General features: G+C 34.4%; 1 protein-coding gene across 5 annotated transcripts in view; it reads right to left on the reverse strand.

Annotated features, from left to right (window-relative positions):
• Positions 1–25,052, reverse strand: part of SPATA6 (spermatogenesis associated 6) — a 144,365-nt gene that overhangs the window by 68,332 nt on the left and 50,981 nt on the right. For 2 of the 5 annotated variants that reach the window (XM_036827258.1, XM_036827238.1), the window contains exons 4-8: positions 23,199–23,263; positions 22,049–22,189; positions 12,945–13,025; positions 8,350–8,643; positions 3,869–3,956 (exon numbers count right to left, since the gene is read on the reverse strand). In XM_036827258.1, the coding sequence (XP_036683153.1) occupies positions 3,869–3,956; positions 8,350–8,643; positions 12,945–13,025; positions 22,049–22,189; positions 23,199–23,263 (669 nt within the window). The remainder of the gene's footprint in view (positions 1–3,868; positions 3,957–8,349; positions 8,644–12,944; positions 13,026–22,048; positions 22,190–23,198; positions 23,264–25,052) is intronic. The other 3 variants (XM_036827268.1, XM_036827249.1, XM_036827277.1) reach the window with 2 other exon arrangements.

Genomic DNA, 25,052 nt, shown 5'->3' on the forward strand with positions numbered 1-25,052 from the left:
ATAAGAAGAGACAGTCAGATCTTGCACTTGAGCTCTGGTGTGCTCACTCATTCACTCATGCTCTCTCTCCCTTTTTATTCTAAAAATAGATATTAGTGATTTCACAACTGTGCAAATTTATTAAAAATTATTTAATTGTAAACTTATAACAAGTGAATTTTATGATATATAAATTATACCTCAATAAAGCTGTTAAAAATCTTTTATAAATAATAGAGAATTAAAGAAACTAAAAAAGGAGTTCCTAAAAATGACACTCTGTAAAACAAGGAGGCACACAAACAAATGAGATATTTTGCTGATAAGTATATACATGATGACTACATGCATTTTATTCAGAAAAGATGAAAATATTACCATTTATTGCTACCTACTCAAGATATGACCTATTAAGATTTGGGATGTTATTTCCAATTTATTTGACATAAAAATAATAACCATCTAACAAAGGGACTAGTGGAAGCTCATAAAAGATTACAGTCTTGTGTAGAATTGAAACTCACGACAGAATCTTCAAATGAAGAGAATAAGAGACGCTTCCTCCAAGGCGGAGACAGAGTCTAATATCTTTCCTAAATCCTAAGCAAATTTTAAAAAGGCCAGGATGTTGCTCTTGATTTCCTCTTTAAAATGCACAAATGACTGAATAAAGCTTCCATATATTCTTGAGGTGTAAGAGATACTGAGTTTCTTCAAAAGGACTGCACAAATTACAATTAGAATTATATATCGAGGAAATTCCAGACAGAGAAAATTTGAAAATTTTATTTAAAAAAATACACCTAAATGAAAGTAGGAAAAGTGGTAGGAGAGTGGTGGAAAAGAAAGGAAGTTGGGGTTAGAAGACCTGGGTTCTACACTGTACACGGCTATTCTGTAGCTCTCCAACATATCACGTAACCTCTCTAAGCCTCTGTCACTCTTCCTGATCAAATATAGTTACATCCATCTTCACATTATTATGAGGACTAAATAAATCAATGCTGGTGAAAATGGTAACCTATAGGAACTTAAGAATTATTAGGCAAGATAATTTGGTAAGAAAATGTTCAAGAAGAATTTTCATTAAAGATAGTCATAAGTGAAAATTCACTATGTGTAAGACATTCTATCATAAGAAATTCACATATGTATTTAAATAGCTGATAAGAACCCAAAGCACAATTGCTCAACTGCCAACCAGAAAAAGAAAAAAAAAAAAAGTAGTCCAAAGAATAGGGGCATTAAAATTAGAGAAATGAGAAGGGAAAACTCTTTATAGTAAAAGGCAAATAATAAATGTATAAAGAAAAATGGAATTTTAAAAAATATTTGGTAAACATCACTGTAATAAATTGTTTCGGGCAAGAACCATCAATGTATGCTAAAGGGGTTGAAGTCGAAGAGTATTACATAGTCTCAATCTTCCCATAATTACAAAGGGAACGAAGAAAATAGCACCTTCATGCTGGAGAAACTGAGCAGACCCCATCTTAACCAAGTGAGCAAATTAACATCACCAGTAACAAAGCAACATCACATACATCCTGACATGATGCACTGAGAGTAATACATCACTTCTGTTGTGTTCTGGGGGAAAATGAATAAATCTAATCATGAGGGGAAAAAAATCAAACAAACCCAAATTGAGGGAGATCTATTAAAAAACTGGCCTTTATTCTTCAAAATTATCACATCATTAAACACAAAGAAAGACTAAGAAACTGATCCATATTAAGAAAACTAAAGAGACATGGCAACTGAACCTTATGTATGTTGTGGAATTTCTTTTGCTATAAAGATATTATTAGAACAAGTGGCAAAATATGACTTAGGTTTATAGCTTAGTTAACATTATATCATTAATTTCCTGTTTTGATACTTGCATCACATAAGAAAACAACTGTATTAGTTTCCTCAGGCTGTCATCTACCATAGCCTAGGTGGCTTAAACCACAGACATTTATTTCTCATAGTTCTAGAGGCTGGAAGTCTGAGATGTGGGTGCCAGCACAGCCAGGTTCCAGTGAGAGCTCTCATTCTGGCTTGAGGATGGCTGCCTTTTGGCTGTGTCCTTACATGACAGAGAGAGAAAGCAAGACCTCTGGTGTCTCTTCTTATAAGGGCACTGATCCTATCATGAGGACCCCACTCCATAAACACATCTACACCTAATTACCTCCCAAAGGTAATGACCCGTCTCCAGATACCATCACTGGGGGGTTAGAGTTTCAACATATGAACTTTGAGGGACACAATTCAGCCCATGGCAATGTCCTTGTCAAGAAAAGTTTATACACAGACACTCATACAGAGATGGAGGCAGGGAGGAGAAAGAGAGAGAGGAAGAGGGAAAAGCAAATATTGATATTTGTGGACTCTGAGTAAAAGGTGTAGGGGAATTCTTTGTACTATCTCAACTTCCTATAAGTCTGAAATTATGTCAAATTAAAAAGAAAAAAAAAGTACCTCATTACTGACCTCTCTGATTGTACCTCTACACAGGCAGCTGGCTGTTTTGATTAGAAGTTACTAGAAACTATAACAGTTCTGCTGGCAAATACATAATAATTGTCAAGGGAAATCAGACATTTAAGTGCATTCTAAAAACATCTTCCAAAGAAATGCCTATATTGAAGCTATTTTCAGTTTTCTGGTTCTGAAAGCTTATTTACTCTATGTCTATAAATTTAGTCCAAGAGGGGAAACATCTGTTGGATGGGGAACATCCCTTGGAGGGGAAAGTCCAAGAGTATAACATCTGTTCCTAATTTCATATAATCTTCTATTCTGAGTATGAAAGACTTATTGATCACCCCATTTATCTCCCAGTTAGGGCTAAAAAAGCAAAATAAGTGAGTACAAACTGTTCATGTTCTCAGATAAGAATGTTTCATATCCCAATTTTTAAAAACAGACAGATTATACACTAGCGTTTAGAAACAAAAAGAGACAGAGCTCGCTACATGTTGATTGTATTTTTTCACTCTCACTTTTCTATGCCTTTTTTTTAGTGTGCAGTAAATTAACTTAAAGGCTGCTGGTGAATACTTGGTGAACTGACTAGCTAATGTCTACAGATATTAACACTTACATATCTCTAATTATAAAATACTATTTAATCTTCTTCATAAAAATCATCTTCATATTGAACTTAAGAAACAACTTATCTAACCATCAGGACCAGGCCTAAAAATGAAAAAAAAATATTATAAACTAAACCTAAAGGATGTTATCTTTCCAGAAATATAAATAATAAGTATTTTGACAGCTGATATTTATTAAGTATCTTGTGTGCTAGAGCATTTTACATGGTAATATTTATCATGTTATCTTCATTCTTCAATAAATTAACTGATTATCAGAGTAGTTAAAGTGATTTGTTCAAGAATGCCCAGTTTAAAAAAAAAAAAAAATGAATGCCCAGTTTATAAATAAGTGGTAGAGAAGGTATTCAAATATACGTGTAAATGTATGTCCAAAACCTATAAACGTGAACTCTTTTTACAACGGTGTTTCCCAAAGCCTGTTCCATAAACTAAGTAATGTATGTTAAGGAGAGGAAAAGGTTTCATGGTCAAATAAATTTAGAAATTGTTGAGCAAAACAAAATAAAACGTTTTTTTTTTTTTTAACTAAAAGGTATCATAGTCTTTAATATGCTAATATGTGCTTTGAATCTCAAAGATGAAGATGGTTTATAACAGCACAGAAATTCTATTATTTTTAGAGAGTACCGACATGGGTGTCCCACAAGTTGTAAAAAGTGGCATTATACCATATTTTCCAATGCAGCAAAGATTCTGTTTTTATTAATTGATGCCAAGATAAAGACTTGCATGTAGCCAAGAGAACTAAAGCAGATGAAGAGAGAGAACTTGCAGCTTACCATTGTGCAGCCTGGACCATCCATCTCTTTCACAGTCTCTGCCAGAAGATCCAAATAAAGCATCAGCCCTGGGACTTGGGGGATCAACCTAGAATAAGGAAGATTTCAATGTAAAAAAGAGCTTAAATAGTTTTTTCAGTCTCATGGTGTCAGAAAATCAATTGAAGTACATAGATCACATATCATCAAGTTAACATGATACTGCCTATACAGTTCGAGGATGTTCCAAGATCAGAGCTTAGCCGAGTATTTTGCTGTTTGTTTTCAAATAAAATTTAAGGTAAACTCCTGAAATTTTTAATTATATTTTGAATCCACTCTAAAATGAACAGATTTACAGTTGAAATGTCCATTATTTTATTGCCTAGTTTGCTTCCTATTACAAAGTTAAAAAAAGGGAAATCTTACTTTGCCACATTTAAAAAACAAGTTTAGCCATTTACTAATTATCTCCTTAGCATATAGATTTTGAATTTAGTGTCTTTACTTGGCTGTGTTCAGGAGTCAGCATTCTGAGTATAGTAATAAAAGATATTAACAGTTATCCACATTTTCTAACAAAAAAAAAGTCAGAATGATATAAATCTGTGCAAAAAAGACAGCTCTACTTACCAAAATTAAAAACTTTGTACATAAAAGGACAATATCAAAAAAGTGAAAAGGCAACCCATGTAGTAGGAGAAAATATTTGCAAATCATTATCAGAAAAGGCATTAATATCCATAATATATAAAGAAACATCTAAAACTCAATCTAAAAAACTCAATTAAAAGTTGGGCAAAGGACTTAAGAAGACATTTCTCCAAAAGATATACAAATGACCAATAAGCACATGGAAAACCATTCAACATCACTAATCATAAAGGAAGTACAAATCAAAATTCTAGTTTACCCCCATCAGGATGGCCATTACCAAAAAGCAGAAAATAACAAGTGTTGACAAGGATATGGAGAAATTGAACCACTTGTGCACTCTTGGTAGGAATGTAAATTGGTGCAGCCACTATGGAAAACAGCACAGTGGCTCCTCAAAAAACTCAAAATAGGATTGTCATATGATCCGGCAATTCCACTCCTGGGTATATACCCAAAAGAATTGAAAGCAGGGCCCTGAATAGATATTTCTATACTATTTTCACAGTAGTATTATTCACAACAGCCAAAAGGTAGAAGCAACCTGTGTCCATCAACAGATGAATTAATAAACAAAATATGGTATATACATGTAAAAGATTATGCAGCCGTAATAAGGAAATTCTGACACATGCTGTAACATGAGTTAACCTTGATGACTTTATGCAAAGTGAAACAAGCAATTCACAAATTGACAAATATTGTATATATTAGGTAGCACTTATATGAGGTACCAAAATAGTCAAATTCATAGAAACAAAAAGTAGAATGGTAGCTGCCAGGGGCTGAAGGGAAAGAGGAATGGGGAGTTATTGTTTAACAGGTACAGAGTTTCAGTTTAGCAAGATGAAAAATGTTCTGGAGATAGACAGTGGTGATGATTACACAACGTGAATGTACTTAATGTGTACACTTTAAAATGTACACTTAAAAATGGTTAAAATAGTAAGTTTTATATTGTGCATATTTTACCACAATTTTTTAAAATTTAACTTTAAAAAAAGAAATGTGAAAAGACAAGCCACAGAATGAGAAAAAATATTTGCATATCATATAACTGATAAGGATCTAGAATCCTAAATATATAACAGAAAACTTACAACTGAATTCAACAAAAAGGCAAACAACTCAATTAAAAATGGGCAGAGGACTTGAATAGACATTTCTCCAAAGAAGATATGCAAATTGCAACAAGCACGTGAAAAGATGCTCAGCATCATTAGTCATTAGGGAAATGCAAATCAAAACCATAATGAGATACCACTCCACACCCCTCAGGATGGCTACAATAAAAATAAAACAAAACAAAATGAGAATGTGGTGAGAATGTTAGCGAGAATGTGGATAAATTGGAACCACCACACGTTGCTGGTGGAAACAAAATGGAGCAACCACTGTGGGAAACAGTTTGGCAATTCCTCAAGAAGTTAAACACAGAATTACCATATGGCCCACCAATTCCACTCCTAGGTATTATAGCAGTTGGGAATTAAAACAGGTATTCAAACAAAAACTTGTGTATGAATGTTCATAGAGGTACTATTCACATAACTAAAAGTTGAAAACCCAAATGTCCATCAACAGATTAATGGATAAACAAAATGTACAATGGATTATTCAGTCATAAAAAGAATCAAGTACTGATACATGCTACAACATGGATGAAGCTAGAAAACACTGTGCTAAATGAAAAAAGACACAAAAAGCCAAACACTGTACGTCCACAGAGATAGTGAGCAGATTAGTGGCTGCCAGGGGCTGGGGAAAGAAATGGGGAGTGAATGCTTAATGAGCATGGGGTTTCCACTTACTTAGGGTGATGAAAAAGTTCTGGAACTAGATAGTGGTGACAGTTGCACCCAATATGAATATACTTGATGTCACTGAATTATACACTTTAAAATGGTTGAAATGGTAAATTTTATGTTATGAATATTTTACCACAATAGAAAAAAATCCTATTCTGCATAAATAAAAAAGCAAAGAATGCAGTTTAACTCTTATAGGATGGTTGTGCCAGTTTGGGAGACTACTAGTTAGATTCTTGAAACGGCTTCTTATTCTTTAAGATTACTTTTTATACAGTGTTTGTAGAATTAGAATGTCTTTCCTAAACGTATTACATTTTGCATATTCATGTATCAAATTAAAATTTTGTTTGGTTACCAATTTTGTTAAGTGCTTTTAAAATCATGAATGCCTATGGAGCCAAGAGAGGCATACATTTATAAATACAGTTGGAAAAAATCTAGTTCTATACAATAACGTAAGCAATTTTCTAACTATAAGCTTAGAAGTATGTATTTCTTTCTGTTCAATGGAAAGCTGAAGGGGAAATCATTTAAATAAAAATGTGAAGATTTATACCAAGCATTATTAAAATTATTCTATTTTGAACAGTGACATGAAAATAATAATAAACATTTTAAGAGCAGTTATTTCCCTAAGCAACTTTTATGTGGCTAACACTCAAAATATTCCTGGTTACCTTTGTACATAGGCATTTTAATTAAAATGCTAATATTCCTTCAGATTAGAATTTAGCATGTCCTTTCTTTTCAATTTAATTTGCAATTATGAGCAAACAGAATTAAAGGCATTCTGAAACTGCCGTCAAACAAGCAAGTAAACATATCTGGATGTTGTTCAAACAACAAAAAAATGTGACCAGAAGCTATAAACAAGTTCTATAGGAATAAGACAAGTATAATCACAATAATCTCAATAAAATATTATCATTTAAAAGTGTCCATTATATTATAAATTTTCTTTTTTACAATAAAAAATCTATTACTTAGGCAAAAATAATAAAGGATTCATAGTCGAAATATGAAAATGGAATGAAATATTGCTTAAGGCACAGCTAAATTTTTTAAAAAAGGTATCACAAAGAAAATCTGAACTTTTAGGTGGTGTATGTTAAAAAAGCTATTCGACCATCAAAGGAGCATGTTTACATGTTTGTATTGATATTTACGTTTTAAAATTTGGAAAAAAATGCACTAGAGACATTAAAGTCAGAAAGTGTTTTATAGACATCCCAAAAAGTTGTTTTGCTTCTATAGGCACTTAAATCTTCAAGTTTATTATTATATAAAGCAATTTTATTAATTTGCAAGCTTTTCTTAAAGAAATACTTTTAAGGTAAAATATTTTGATAAAAATTAAAGAAATTATGAAGATTCTGAGAAAGTCTTTTATTAAATATTCTGATTATACACCCTTAAAATTAGCCAGAGTCTAGTTGACTATCATATGGACACAAGCTCTAAACTCAAACCATATCAAAACAGGCTTCCATATAGAAAGATTAGAAACTATGTTACCCTTGAAGTTAACTTGCTTTCAAAGGCCTTCCTCTTCCTATCAAATAAAGATTTACTTCAAAGATCCATTATATAAGGTTTATCCAAGGGACATAATTTCAAGAGAAACTGACTTTTCCATTATAATTTTTTAAAAGGCTGGGGGAGGAGGGTGTCTTCCTTTCCACAAAGAAAACTTGGTCCTCTTTTAATTCCCTACTCTGCCATTTTAGAACTAATGTCAATTACATCTCAGTTCAATTTGTAAAGTTATTACACGGTCCACTGTATGAGAGGAAAGGAAATGGCTACTGAGAGGATTTAACATGGCATTCATAATGGAGCTTGATCTCTGTCAGGTTTAAAGGCTGCAAAAGAATGTTCTTTTATCAAGTTAATTTTCCATTTTAGATTGCTAGGCTAACAGTTCAGGAAAGAAAATTATTAATATAAGCTAGAAGTTGAAAGAAATTTGAGAATAATATTTTAGTGGAAGGACAGATTAGATCAGTTTCAAATGGAAATGTTTCAGAGAACACATACATGTCTAATCACAAATGGAGGTTTATCTGTTTCTTTTTTGAATTCATAGGGGCCCAGATTTAAATGGGCCAGCCGCCGCCTAGTGTCTTCAGATAGCTCACACATGCGTCTTTTTGTGTAAGGAGATGGAGAGTGTGATTTTGAAGAAATTGTAGGCTGTTCGTAGTTTTTTGCATTTATGCAATATTTATTTCTCTCAGGTGACTTGGATTTTTTCTTTTGTGACCTTGGTGTTCTGGTTTGCAGTCTGCCGTGTGATTTTTCAACTGGAGCCGTATGGTGAATAAATTTATCCTAAACATAAAAAATAAAAATTCATTTGGTCAGGAGAAATATATTTTATACATATTATGACCCTTGGGTAAACCATATACATATATATATCTATATATGTAACTACAGGTAGAAAAAAACCTTAAAAAGTAATTTAAGGCACATATCTATCAAAGCCAACTAGATCAGTCTCTCTTATCCATATAGATCCTGAGGGAAGTCAAATCCATATCCTCCTAAATAACTCTGTCTAGTAGTTAATAAAATATACTGTACCATACTTCTTAAGTATAACAAGTACTTTAAGAAAGTTAAAGCCCAATATTTAATCATTTGAAAAATCTAAGAAAAAAGTAAAAAAAATTATTTTTCAGTATACTAAAAAACTAATGTAAACATTGGTTTATCATTTATAATTATGTATTGAAATAATTGGCTATATAATTTAAGAGGGTTTGTTTAGTAATCTTAGCAACACACATGTCTAATTAGTTGATTATAAAATCTTTATGGAGAAAACTATACGTTTCAGTCATACTATTATGATTACATACATTTGCACAATGTGAAAATCTGAAGAAAAGCTTTATACGTATTTTCATAAAATGTATAATTTGGATTATACAAGGTGATTAGGATTTTTTTTAAGATCTCTTCCAAACTAAAACTTTACAATTCAATGACAGATAACCATAACATCTTAATTCTGTATTTTTATAAAAGTAAAAATGTACAAAAGACACGTTACAAACTTTAATGACTAGTACTGTCTTCTAGTAAAACTGGCTAACACTCTATAAAATTTTAAAAACAAATGATATTTCTAATTTTTTTGTGTTATTAGGATACTTTATTCAAATAGTCTCTGCCTTAAAAAAGTTGGATTACAAGTAAATAATTTAAGACCTCTTCAAGCTTTGTCTAGATTTATAAGCTTTCCAATATTAGAGAAAATGGACAGTTGAGAATCTTTGAATGTCCTCCTAAGTTTATCACATTAAAAACCCACCAATCCTACCTCCCCTCTTCTCTACTTTCTCAATCCCCCTCCCTACTTGCTAAGGGTATCTATTTCTAAGTAAATAAAATACAAATGTGAAATAGGAGAAGAGTCAGGTATTTTTTAAAGTAGATAAACAGGAAAGAAAATAGGAAAACAAGAAAACATATTTTCCTGATTAGAAAAATAAGTCCACAAGTTTCATACAGACCAGCAGCATCAGATTATTTCATCATCTTTCTTTCTTCTCTAGCTCTTGTTATGCTCCTGGACCTTCTCCCACCTTGTTCAATGACTTCAACAAGTAATTCAGAATTTTTCATCCCATTTCACCCATCTCTATGACATCACACTGACTCACAGAAGCAGCATTATTAACACATGAAAAGAACCTTTGAGGTTTAATAAAATGTTCAAGCAATGACTCTTTCCAAGAACTTAGACTTTCTATTTCTGAGCTTTAACTGTCTTTTTCTACTTCATCTTAGATTTTATCACTATACAGATCCATTGCACCCTAAACTCTGAAAACCCCTTGCTGACCAAACCTTTTCCTCAACCTACTTCTTTTATTTTCACTGAATTTGTTACTTGTCCTCCTCATCTCCCCCAGCCCCTAGATCTTTTTCCCCCAGATCTTCATACATTTTTAGGATCTCTTACCTTTAGACCCGGATGAACCCATCATCACCTATTTCAGCAATGCTGTAAAGTTCCTTCTTGCCCACCTCTTGTTTATACCAAACTGAAAGGAACTCCATCTTCTTTTTTGATTACAGCTTTTGAATGCTGAATACCACTAGAGGAAGTTAGAAACGGTGCTGTATCTACCACAGATTCATACTTTCTAACCTAATCAATCCTTAATGCATCCTATTAATGCCCAATAAAACTTAAAATAGTGGCTGTTTCATACTGTTTTATACAAAATGGCTCCCTACATCGGCCACGAGGACACTAGCACTTGTGACAAAAGGAGACTTGAAAAGTGCTAGTCTTCTTTTACTCCAGAAAACCTTCCTGCCACATGTGAATGAGCTGAAATTAGCCTGCTAGATGATGAGAGTCTGTGGCCATCACCCCAGCTGAAATCAAGCCAAACACCAGGAATGTAAAGTCCCTCTCACACCAAGAAGTCAGCCAGCTGCCAGACATGCAAATGAAGCCCTCCTAGACCACTCAGCCCTAGCCTAGGCAGCCCAGACCAAAAGAATCACCCAGCCAATCCACACAACTGTGAGAAACATCTTATTTTAAGTTACTAAGTTAGTGTGGCTTGTTACACAGCAAAAGCTACCTGATATAGATTATCAAACATATTAATAAAGTTACTAGTAATATTTAACTATTTACTAATAAGTTCTACTTTGCAGTAGGTAAAAGAGACTACATAGAAAACTAGATATATTCCAGAAAATCCCAATAATATATTTATTTTTTTCAGTCCATTCAACTGGTGGCAAAACATCAATTGTGACAAAAAATTTGAAAATAATGTGCCAAAAGGAATAAAGATCATTATAAATATTTATAAACCTAAATGATTTTAAAGAGTTTATTTCACTCACTCCTCTCTTAAAAACCAAAAATGGTTTGTCTAATTCTTAAAGTGTATTTGAACCTGAAAATGCTGTTTTATAGCCATTAAATTTTTAATTGTAACTAATATCCACTTGGAAAAAAAGTGGATTTAGCATGTTCTCAAATAAGATCAAATAAGATTAAAATTCTGGCTGTTACCATTCAGAATTTTAATGTAAAAGTGTATACTCTGTTGTGCCTACCAGACAATGTCTTCATCTTATATTTCATCTATGTCTTCTATATCTCAATTATCTTAATTAAAAAACTAATAACCTAACAGCCACAAAATTTATTAATTATATGTTATGTGCAGACACATATATTCTCTAGTTTAATCTTTAAACCAGTCTTTTGAGGAACTTGAACCCAAATCTGTCTGATTCTCAAGAATGTTTTCTTAATAACACCAAAGCCTATTCTCTCACATCTCTGTTCAACAAAAAACAAATGACAAACATTGAAATAGCAAGTTAGCCAAAAGCTTACAGTGGAAAATGCTAGTCCAATGAAACTACTAGTGGGGTGGCAGTTTTACATTTAGTAAGGAATCTTCCACCAAGCTGTACACTTAGAATGTGTGTACTCTTCTGTGTGTATGCTACACTCCTGACAAAAAAAGAAATTTCTACCCACCCAGTAAAGGCATACCCCAGTGTGGAGAGGAAACTTCTGTGAGTCCAGAGGAAGCATTTCTGACAATTCACAAATGTGCACAGTGCATATCTCCAAACAAGTCAGTAACCCAGCTCTGCATTTGGCAAGAATGGATCATTAGATCTCTAGTAGCAGTGTTTCGGCTTGCATTTAAAAGGTAAATAATTAGGCCAAAGTCTAACATACCAAATGTCTTGCTAAACAAAATAAGAAAGATCCCCTTGATAATCTTACAATTATATTTTACCTTTGTTAGCTTGTCAAGTTACCACCCTGAGCAAATTCACTCTGAAACTGATAATGCAGGAGATTAACATTCTACTTTTTCCACCATAGGTTCAGTTCTGCCCTGTTTGGGTCCTCTAGGATTTATATATTACTGGCTCATCATCACAGGCTGGCCACTGTTACCTGGTCATAATGCAGTCACATATGTATGAGTGATGCCTAGACATTATTAGATAACCTGTGGTCAGGGTAGCAAGATGATCCTGGTGACTCAGTAGGAAGTTAGACCAGAATGTAATATTAGATCCAGATATCTGAGTTTACTGAAGGCAGTTTTTACAAACATAGAAGGTACTTCTTAGGCTGAAGTATCGAAGCTTCTCTTGATCTGATAACACTAGAACAGCCACCAAACTAAGCAATAGTCCCTTAAGGAATTACAGACACTCAAGAAGCTATACCCACTAACCACCTATATCCCAGCCTGAGAACCTCTGGTCCCATTTGCTAAAAAGGTATCCTTTGAACTTTAACTTCTTTAAGATTCATAGAAGCCTCCAATTAAGTTCTCTGTGGAACTTCTTGAAACCAACATCTTTCAGGAAGCCTGATTTCTTTCCATTTAAAAAAAAAAAAAGTACCATCTACCATGTATACCAAGCTTTTCACTTCCACACTTATTAACATGTAACCAAACTGCTAAATACCTATGATAATTGTTTTACTTAAACTAGAGATTGATCAAAAAAATGTGAAAAGAGTTGTAGGCAAAATAAAAGAATAATGCTTGCCAAATGCCCAGTAAATATGAACAAATAAATTAAACCATTAGATATTTTAAATAAATGATTTTAACCTGAGTGTGGCACTTCCTTGAACTTATCAGACATTCGGTAATCACTGAGGTTGTAGAAAATTCCAGCTTTGGAGCAATTCCCTGAGGAAGAAAGAGAGGGTATTAGACATTTTAATTTTTAAAAAGCTAATTATTACTGGTGAAAACACGACCTACAGTAACAAACACTTACCAAGGTTCAGCTGCTTTATTTGTTAGTTTGAATTTCTTATTAAGGATAAAGACAACAAACGAATGTTAAATGTTATCAAGAAACAGTTTCATTGCTGATGATTCACTTACAAGTGATTATATCACTTTTATGGAAAAATTCAGATATTTTTCATTTTCAAGTATTTCCCTGTCAATTTTTTAAAGATTTTTAATAATATTAAAGTCCTAAATATATGAAAATACTTAATGGATTCTGGCTCTTTTTACTTTTACAGATTAAGATGTACTTAACTACATAATCCAGAAATACTTTGCATAGTCTCCACATGTCAAAAAAAAAAAAAAAAAAATCACAGCTCCTGGGTATGCAGTTCTTGAAAACAGAAGAGAGATAAGTCTCTACCAATTCTTCCAACAGTTTTTCCCCTAATGTAGCTTACATTCAGATATATGAATGAATGAATCTGGTTTCTATTTCTTGCAACATTTCAATCATCAGCTTAAACACTGTTTTGAGATAAGCAGAGACAAATAGTAAAATTCAAAGGAACAGTCAGAAAGCACCTGAGAAAATATTTGGAAGCACACAAGTTACATACTCACCAAAACACTAAAAGATACAGTATTGTCTGTGCCCAGGGCAGCTTCACTCTAATATATTGGAGGTCAGATATCTTACCCAGTCTTTGACCTACTAACTTTAAAGTTTCAAACATTACACACTACAAAAAGGTTAAATATGAGTTACCTATGAATTAAATGGACGACTGTTTTCCTGCAAACATACTTTTATTGATAATGTCCTCTATGCTTACTTGTTAGTTATCCATTGCTGCAGAGCATATTACTTAGCAGTTTAAAACATCAGTACATACTATCTCACATAGTTCCTAAAGGTCAGGAATCTGGCAGAGGCTGAACTAGTTGGTTCTGGCTTGAAATCTCTCATGAGATTGCAGTCAACATGTTGTTTGGGCTGTAGTTTTCTGAAAGCTTGACTGAGGCTGGAGGATCTGCTTCCTGAGATTCACACAGCTGTTGGCTGGAGGACTCAGTTCTTTTCTATCTTTTAGCAAGAGAACTCAGCTCTTTATCACACAAACCTCTCCATAGGACTGCCTGAGTGTCCTCATGACATGGTAACTAGTTCTCCCAAAGCAAAGCAAGGAGGAAGACATAATCCTTTTTATGACTTATTTCAGAAGTCTAACACTGTCACTTCTGTCACATTCTATTCATTAGAGCCCCTAAGTACAGCCCATGTTCTAGGACAAAGGAAACTACCTTTTCAGCAGAGGAGCATCAAAAATTTGGGGGACATGTTTTTAAACCACCACAGTTCACTCTCTGACCACAAATTAAATTCCTCTCATGTGTAAACTAAACTCATGCCCTACTGAAGAAAAAGGAAAAGGAAAAGGAAAGGAAAGGGGAAAAGTCTCATCCTTTTATAACTTCAGCTTGAAATCCAGGATATTGGCATCTAAATCAAATTGTTATTCAGCTGTCTCAGGTATGGTTCTTTAAATACAGTTTCCAGGATACAGTTCCTCACAATTAGAAGACCTATGAACTAAAGAAGCAAGTTATGTGTCCCACATACATTCAAGGTACACATGTACAGCAGGCAGAGGATAATCACTATAGACATTCCTATTCAAAAAAAGAGAATACAAGAGGCAAACAGAAATCACTGGTCCACAGCAATTCTGAAATCAGCCAGGAAAATGTTAGAAGTTTCTCACTTAGAAGTTTAGTCCTATTTCTGCTCAGAAATAACTATCCATAGTTTTTGGCTCCACTCTCTGGGCTCTTGCTTCCATCCTTTGAATTATCATTCCTTTGCAACAAGAGGTAGACAATGTTTAGAGCTATACAGTGTTCTGAGCTTGGGTCCTGTCAATAGAATTTTGGGGGTCCAAAAGCCTTTTCATTTTGTAAGGTCTCTCTCAATTTCAGACCACGCTGGTGGTGCTTCTGCCAATATAATGCTCTTAAAAATTTATTTGGTTCTCATGTGAACATAATTGGAGTTCACTTCCTTAGACAAAAGCCACACCCACCTCTACAGGGCTTCTGCTGGTCTTCAATCATCTTCAAGAACATATGATGAAGCAGCATTATTTACAACTGCCAAGATATGGAAGCAACCTAAGGGTTCATCAACAGATGAATGGATAAAAAACATGTGGTATATACATATATATATATACACACACACACAATAGATTATTACTCAGCCATAAAAAAAGAACAAAACTTTGCTATTAGCAGCAACATGGATGGACCTGTAGGGCATTATGCTAAGTGAAATAAGTCAGACAGAGAAAGACAAATATTGTATGATATCACTTATATGTGGAATCTAAAAAACTATAACAAACTAGTGAATATAACAAAAAAGAAGCAGACTCACAGATACAGAGAATAAACTAGTGGTTACCATGGAAAGGGGGGAGGGCCAATATAGGGGTGGGGAAGTGGGAAGTACAAACTACTAGGTGTAAGATAGGCTCAAGGATGTATTATACAACACGGGGAATATACCCAATATTTTGTAATAACTGTAAGTGGAAAGTAACCTTTAAAAATGTGATAAAATTCTACATCTTTTTATGATAAAAACTCTGCCAGAAAGTGGGCATAGAGGGAACATACCTCGACATAATAAAGGTCATATATGACAAACCCACAGCTAACATCATCCTCAACGGTGAAAAGGAATGCTGAAAGCATTCCCCCTAAGATCAGGAATAAAACAAGGATGCCCACTCTCATCACTTTTATTCAACATAGTTTTGGAAGTCCTAGCCACAGCAATCAGAGAAGAAAAACAAATAAAAGGAATCCAAATTGGAAGGAAGAAGTAAAACTCTCACTATTTGCAGATAACATGATACTATACACAGAAAATCTTAAAGACACACGAGAAAACTACTAGAGCCCATCAATAAATTTGGTAAAGTTGCAGGATACAAAATTAATATACAAAAATCTGAACAAAATTAATATACAAAAATCTGATGCATTTCTATACATGAACAACAAACTATCAGAGAGGGAAATTAAGGAACCAATCCCATTTACCATTGCGTCAAAAAGAATAAAACACCTAGGAATAAAACCTACCTAAGGAGGCAAAAGACCTGTACTCTGAAAACTATAAAACACTCTTGAAAGAAATTGAAGACAACACAAACAGATGGAAATATATACCATGTTCTTGGATTGGAAGAATCAATATTGCTAAAATGACCATACTACCAAGGCAATCTACAGATTCGATGCAATCCCTATCAAATTACCATTGGCATTTTTCACAGAACTATAACAAATAATTTTAAAATTTGTATGGAAACACAAAAGACCCAGAATAACCAAAACAATCTTGAGAAAGAAGAATGGAGCTGGAGGAATCACACTCTCTGACTTCTGACTATCCTACAAAGCTACAGTAATCAGTACAGTGTGATACTGGCATAAAAACAGACATATAGATCAATGGAACAGGATAGAAAGCCCAGAAATAAACCCATGCACTCAAGGTCAATTAATCTATGACAAAGGAGGCAAAAATATACAATGGAGAAAACAGTGTCTTCAATAAGTGGTGCTAGGAAAAATGGACAACTACATGTAAAAGAATGAAATTATAACATTCTCTAACACCATATACAAAAATAAACTCAAAATGGATTAAAGACCTAAATGTAAGACCAGATACTATAAAACTCCTATAGGAAAAACATAGGCAGAACACTCTTACATAAATCACGGCAATTATTTTTTTGGATCCATCTCCTAGAGTAATGGAAATAAAGGCAAAAAAAGACAAATGGGACCCAATTAAACTTAAAAGCTTTTGTATGGCAAAGGAACATCTTGGATCTTTTGGAGATCTTAATAAAGGATTTTACAGTCACACCCTTGGTTTCAACATCAGACCAAAATTTCCTGAACATACCCTAGAATGATTTTTGCTCATAAGTCATTCTTTAATTTCAACATTATTTGCCATTGGGGAAGGCTGAGAATTCTCAAAAACAGTAAGTTCCAACTCCTTTTTGTGTTATTAACAGGCTTTCCTTTTGCTTCTCTCTCCTCTTCTATTTTGCTATAAGCAGCAAAAAGAAACCAGACAGCCCCTCTAATACTCTGTCTGAAAGTCTCCTTACAAAGACCACCCGTTTCATCAGGTATTTTTTTCTATATCCCACATTCCAGCTAAACTTTACACCATTACATAACAAGGGCTCCTTTCTCCCCTAATTTCCAATAACATTTGCCTCATTTTCCACCAAACACTCATCTGACAGTTTCTTCAAGGCTCTTCAAGCTTTCATACACACTCCAGCGAAGCTGTCCCAGCTTCTGCCCTCTCCAGAGGCTTGAGTGTCCTCACACATGGCAGTTGGCTTCCCCAGGAGTGAGTGATATAAGAGTGAGAGCAAGGAGGAAGCCACAGTGCATTTAATGACCTGGTCTCAAAAGTCTAAAACTGTCACTTCACCTCAGAGTATCTGTTAGAGTCACTAAGTAGAGTCCATACTTAAGAAACTCTGCCTTTGGAAGAGAGGAGTGTCAAATCATCTGTGGACATATTTTATAAGTACCACAGCCTGGACTGCAACTTATCACTTTACCCCTCCCCATATATTGCTGGTCATATAGTAAATACTCAGAGTTTTAACCATTATTTTTAGATCTTTCAAAACCCATGTGTATCAATTGGGGTTTCAGGGAAACAGAACTAACAGAATATATACACAGAGAGATATTTCTTTTAAGGAATTGGTACGTGCAATTGTGAGAGTGACAAGTCCAAAATCCACAGGGAAAGCTGGCAGGCTGGAAACTCAGGCAAAGTTGATACTGTAGTCTTGAGTGTGAAATACGTAAGCAGGAACTCAGGATTTCTATGTTACGGTCTTGAGGCAGAATTCCTTATTCTTTTGGAAACTTCAGTTTTTGCTCTTCAGGTCTTCAATTAATTGGATGAGGTCTACCTACATTATCAAGGGTAATCTCCTACACTTAAAGTCAAGTGATTGTAAATATTAGTCAAATCTACACAATACCTTCACAGTAACATCTAGCCACAACCTAACCAAAATAAATTTAATCATCACACATCGGAAATGTCAGTTTCCTCTGTGAAGTCTACAATAAGATGTAATTCATTCAATTCAATCAAGAGTCATTTAAGTACATACAAAGATCTGTGCTAAGAGGTAAGATCAAAGATGAGAAAGTCATAGATTCTGATTAACATCACTGCCACCAACAACAGCCCCTTGTCATGATCTCCACGGCCATCATCGTATCACTAACATTTACTGATCATTCTCTATGTGCCAGGTACTAAAATAACCATTTACAAGTTTTCATTAATCCACCAAACAACATTATCTCCATAGTATAGTGATAGTAGTAGCCTGTGATAGTGCCAGGATTTAACCCCAGATGTGACTTGAATCCTTGCCACAGTGATGGGTTCAGGAAGACAGCCTAAGACTCAGATGTCTATGCAGAATCATCTGAATTTTGAGGAAGGGTGCATTGTTGCCTGCCAGGACAGCAAACTACTGATTGCAGTGTGTTGTTCACTCACATTTAAATACAATAACTGATATGATTGAATTTACAACTGCTATTTTGCTGTTCAATTTATATATATGCCATGTCTTTTTGTTCTTGTATTCATTCTAGTGGTCTCATCTGAGTATGCATAGCTTAGTGGTCATCCAATGAACCTGTCAGGGTTCTACTCTTTGTTGATTATCTGTGTGCGGATTGGGGAATGCACTCAAAGGTACAGCAGGTCTCTAGTCTCCCTTGGCTTTCACTTTTTGCTGGACTCCCACTGTCTCCCCTGAACGTGCATAGTTTCAGTCGGCCAGGAATGAGTGGAAAGCTCATCTCAGCCCTTTTATTGCTCCCTTACTTCCAGGGTCTCCTGTCAACTTTCTGGCAGGTGTGCTGCTCACTCTGATTGGAACTGCAATCAGCCTAGCAAAGCTGTGGGTTTTTCTCATGCACTTCTAACTGAATCCACCACATTTAGCTGGCAAAGACACAATATTTGCCCCTATGATTGTGACACCAATTCCAATGTGTGGGTTTTCCAACACCACCAAGAAATGTCTCTGTGACACCATTTGGGTGTCCTGCAATTTAACTCAGCTCTGACACTACCTGGAGATAGTGTCAGATCCCACAGGTTAAGGGCTCAGTTCCACAAGACTGCTCCTATCTGACTTCAGATGCTAATCACAAGTACAGGTTGTCACCCACAGGCTACAAATAAGAGGTTCCCACGACCCTTTCCTTGGGTTTGATCAATTTGCTACAGCTGCTCAAAGAACTCAGGAGACAGTTCACTTAGTTTACCAGTTTATATAAAAGGATATGATGACATCCAGATGGAAGGGATGTCTAGGGTGAGATATGTGGGAAGCGGGAGAAGTTTCTGTGCCCTCACCAGGTGAGCCACTCTCCCAGTACCTCCACGTGTTCACCAACATGGAAGCTCTCCAAACCCCATCCTTTGGGTTTTATAGCTGCTTCATTACACAGGCGTGACATTAAGTCACTGGCCATTAGTGACTGAACTCAATCTCCAGCCCCTCTACTTCTCAGGGGTGGGGCTGAAAGTTCCAACCCTCTAATCACCTGGTTGGTTCCCCTGGCATCAAGCCCCCATCCTTAGGTTCCCAAGGAGCTTTCCAAAAGTCTCCTCATTAACATAACAAAAGACACCTTTATAGCTCTTAAACACAGGAAATTCCAAAGGTTTTATGAGCTCTGTGCCAAGAATGGGGCAAGAAGACCAAATGTATGTTTCTTATTACAAATCACAGTATCACTGCCCAAAATTGATTCTGACCTCTCTCGTAGCAAAGCTACTAATTTTTGCAACTTGCCCCAGGCTTAGTGAAGCTACAATTCTCACTGGCTATGCAGGGTATGAGAGTTGTCCTAGGCAAGATGACCACATACTTCTGCCATTTTTACCCAAAGTTTTAGCAGCTATTCAAGCACGGATACTTCTTAATTTGTCTTAATTGTCTTAACTGCCGATCAGTTTCCAGTGCCCTAAAACTGCAGCTTGTGACAATTTTGTCCAGTTTTATACTTGTGTGGAGAGAGTAATTGACAGCCCCTTCACACCATCATCACCAGAAGTCTCACTTTTTATATTGTTAAAAACAACAGGCCCAAAATTGAGTTGCTTACGCTAAGCCCCATGTCACCAAACAGATTTAAATTAATTACAGTTTCGGCTTTCCCAGAAATGGAATTTTAAACCAGTCAATCAGGAATTGCCTGATTAGCACTCACTAGGTAATCCATCTGATTAGACCCTCTGCCATCCCCTAAATGAAAGGAACCTTGCAATAATCAACACACTTTTTGGCCTAGTATAATTTCCTTGTTCCTGCTCCCTTCTGGATATAAAAATCTTTCATTTTGCACAGCTCCTTGGAGCTTCTTTCTATCTGCTAGATTGGATGCTGCTTGAATCAAATCAATTTTTGCTCAAATAAACTCAAAATTTTTATTATGTCCCAATTTATCTTTTAACAATATATATAGACTTTTTGCCTTAGTAATCCAAACTTTTTTGATATATGTGAAAGTAACTCAAATTCAATAAAGAAAAATACCTGTTAATGGTCCATATTCTTATGTTTATATTGCCAATTTGGTGTAATACAGCATTTTAAATTACTTTTTAAAAAACTTTAATTTTAAAATCAGATTTTTTTTCATTGCAGGCTTCTAGAAAGTCCCTGAAACATTCTTGGAAGACTTTTTGGGCTAATGGACACTGAAAATATTCCAAAGGAGGTATATTTTAATAGATTTGCTAGTCAACTTTTATACTTTCAGCAAGCTGAAATTTGCTATTTCCTATAGGAAATACAGGAGAAGTTACTTAATTCACCATATTGGCTCATGTAGCACCCCAATTTCCTTACTGCTCTAATATCTCCTAAAGTTAGTGAAAAATATTTGTCCAAATAATTTCAACCTAGACAACTTTCACTTTTTTCTTCTTTGAAACAGCAGGGGCTTCATTCAGTCTCTCTAGGCAGAAGGCATTTTCAGGAATAAAAATATTATTAATTATCCAATAAAACTGAAGAAGTTGCAGGAAAAGATGAGAGTTGGCTATCACTTAATGCAGCTTTCACTTTTAGGTGTACGGATACGTATTTCCATTACATGAACATATAATAATTATTCTATCCAAACTCCTACTAATGGACATTTCAATTATTTCCATTTTTCATTATTATGAACAATGCTACAAACGAACATTCCTAAGAAGGCTCTTAGTATGCCAGACAGAATACATCTTAAAGCTATATACCTAGAAGGTCATAGGCTATGAGAATCTTGGCCTTCACTACATAATCCTGGATTGTGGTTGTTCCAATTTACATGACACAGCAACATATACAAGCTTCCATTTTTCCATGCTTTTGACATTTGTCAGATTTATTAAATTTTACCAATCTTATGGCTATAAAAATGAAATCATATGATTGTTTTAATCTGAATTTTCCTAAATGCTAATGGGATTGCGCATGTTTTCAAATATTTATTGGCCATTCTTTTGGGAGAAAAATAAAGAGAAGAGAGACAAAGACATAGGGACAGTGGGGAGGGGAGGAAAGGGGGAGGAGAAGAGGAGAGAAATCTGAAGAATATAAGGCAAAATAATGCTTGTTAATTTTGGAAGGTAGATGCATGCATTTTGGTAAAGTATTTTCATTTAGATTTAAGTATGTTTAAAATAACATCATGATTTCATAAAGCAATTATGTTTTAAACTAAATTAAACTTTGAATTAGGTCTTCACATATCAGATATTGAGGGCTATGTGGTGGTTTTTGACAATGATCCTGCATCACGATTTGATTCAGAAAATAGTAAGCACTTACGCGAAGGCAAGAAATCCTCCTCATGGTAACCTGGCGGTTTGAGTCATGGTGTCCAGAAATTTGATTTGGACCCGGGAACATGAAATCTCGTGTATTCTCATCATATGTAGACAGTGTTTCACCCACTACAAGAAAGATATCCTATGATTCAAATTATAACAAAATATGCTATTTAGAAACAATATCATCAAGTACAAATATATAATGCCTGATGCCTTAATGAAATACCTGCTTCAGGGTCATGGACTTAATTTTTTTTCTATGAAAGGGAAATTAAAATAAAGTTATGTTAAACGAATTAACACATTTCCTTATTCAGAAATGTCATACATACTACTAATTCTCCCTCCCCCTTTTGTAGAAAGGGGATGTTCATGTAAACTTTTTAAGTACATATGAGTTCCTAGAAAAGAAAATCCTTTTAAACATATCAAACTGACATAACATTTACACATATAAAACTTAATTACCATCTCCAGAATTTTTTTTTCTATCTTCCATTCTTTTCTACCTGCCATTATGAGATATTAGGTTACATATTGAAAAAAATATAGACATTTTATAGAATTTGTGGTTACCGGAATTAGGTATATATGCGATATTCAAAAATTTTAGACTACTAGCTTTCAACAAAATATAGTTCCCTATTTCTCACATAAAATAAGGATTTAAGATAGAGTCTTCTATAATCATAGAAATCAATAATAAAAATAAAACTATCCTTCAGATTTTAACTCTACCTACTGCAGGGATCTGTACTGTTTATTAAACAGGTACAGTTTTAATTCCCCTATATTCCCAATAACAGTCAATACACAAAAACAAAGATAATGAACTACTTTATCAGCAAAAGCATATTGGTTTAGAAAAATCACAAAAACTTAAAGAAGTTAATTTTTATGAATGTCACAAAATATACTAGGATCATATCGGGTTATTTCCCACTATAAATTATGACTATTCAATTTTAGAACAATATGTTCAAGTATAATTTATGTCAATCTTTCTGTATATATTATTTTGGCCTACTGACATTTTACACATAGTAGACCAATGCTAGACACTCAACATTGCTCTTAATTTGGGAAGAAGGGGAAAAGATGAGATTTTTAAAAAGCATTTCATTGAAATGAGTTCAGATGTCAATTACCTTATCAAAATACAATACAGTACCTGGTGGAACTAGCTGAATCAACTCAAACAATGCTGTATCATCTGAAAGTTTAAAGAAAAATTTCCTTAAATAAACAAATTTATAATAAACAATAATTACCACAGAAGTATCTAAAAGCCAAAGTAATTGCTCAGTAGACTACATATATGTTTATATCTTAGTATACTGTGTATATTTTTTGGTTGCTATGTATCTTATGGATTTATTAATCTCTGGTAGAAATTAATCTTTATAGGTTTTTTTCTGATTTTTTTAAGACCTTATTTTTTTAGAGCAGTTTTATTTACGTTGACAACAAAATTGAGAGGGAGGTACAGAGATTTCCCTTATATCCCCTGCCTTCCAAAACATGCATAGCCTCCCCACTATCAACATCATTCACAGGAATGGTACATTTTTTCCCAAGGATGAACCTACACTAACAAATCATAATCACCCAAAGTCCACAGTTTACCTTAGGGTTCACTCTTGGTGATGTACATTCTGTGGGTTTAGACGAATGTATAATGACATTATCCATCTTTATAATATCATATGAAGTATTTTCACTGCCCTGCTCCTCTGCTCTCTGGTTATTTATCTCTCTCCTCCCTACAACCCACCCTCCGCCCACCACAACCACTGTCTTTTTATTGTCTCCATAGTTTTGCCTTCTCCAGAATGTCATATACTTGAAATCATACAGTATATAGCCTTTTCAGGTTGGCTTCTTTCACTCAGTAATATGCATTTAAGTTTCCTCCATGTGTTTTTATGGCTTGATAGCTCGTTTCTTTTTAGTGCTGAATAATATTCCATTGTCTGGTTATTCCACAGTTTATTTATCCATTTACCTACTGAAAGACATTGGTTGCTTCCAAGTTTTGGCAATTATGAACAGAGCTGCTATAAACATCCACGTGCAGGTTTTTGTGTAGACATAAATTTTCAACTCTTTGCATAAATACCAAAGAGCAGTATTGCTGGATCATATGGAAAGAGTATGTTCAGTTTTGGAAGAAACCGCCAAACTGTCTTCCAAAGCGGCTGTGCCATTTCGCATTCCCGCCAGCAATAAGTGAGAGTTCCTGTTGCTCTGCATCCTCACCAGCATTTGATTCTGTCACTGCTCCAGATTGTGGCAATTCTAGGAATGTACAGGTATCTCGTTTTAATTTGCGTTTCCCTAGTGACATATGATGTGAAGTATCTTTTCATGTGCTTATCTGCCATCTGTATATCTTCTTTGGTGAGGTGTCTGTTAAGGTCTTTAGCCCATTTTTTAAAAGGGCTGTTTGTTTTCTTATGGTTGAATTTTAAGAGTTCTTTTCATATTTTAGATAATAGTCCTTTATCAGATGTGATTTTGCAAATACTTTTTTTCCAACCTGTGGCTGGTCTTCTAATTCTCTTGATTTTGTCTTTCACAGAGCAAAAAAGTTTTTAACTTAACTGCAATCCAGCTTATCAATTATTTTTTTCATAGTTTCTTTCAAAGATGACACTATGGTGTCTTTGGTGTTGTATCGAAAAAGGCATCACCATACCCAAGATCATCTAGGTTTTCTCCTATGCTATCTTCTAGGAGTTTTACAGTTTTGCATTTTCCAGTTAGGTCTATGATCCATTTAGAGTTAATTTTTGTGAAGGGTGTATGGTCTGTATCTGGATTCACTTTTTTTTTTTTTTTGCATGTGGATGTCCAATTGTTCTAGCACCATTTACTGAAGAAACTATCTTTGTTCCATTGTATTGCCTTTGCTCCTTTGTCAAAGATCAGTTGACTATATTTATAGAGGTATATTTCTGGGCTCTCTGTATATTTTTATAAAAATAAATGATGTCTATTTC

This window comes from Balaenoptera musculus, chromosome 1 (assembly GCF_009873245.2).
Source record: "Balaenoptera musculus isolate JJ_BM4_2016_0621 chromosome 1, mBalMus1.pri.v3, whole genome shotgun sequence".
Classification (NCBI taxonomy): Eukaryota; Metazoa; Chordata; class Mammalia; order Artiodactyla; family Balaenopteridae; genus Balaenoptera; species Balaenoptera musculus.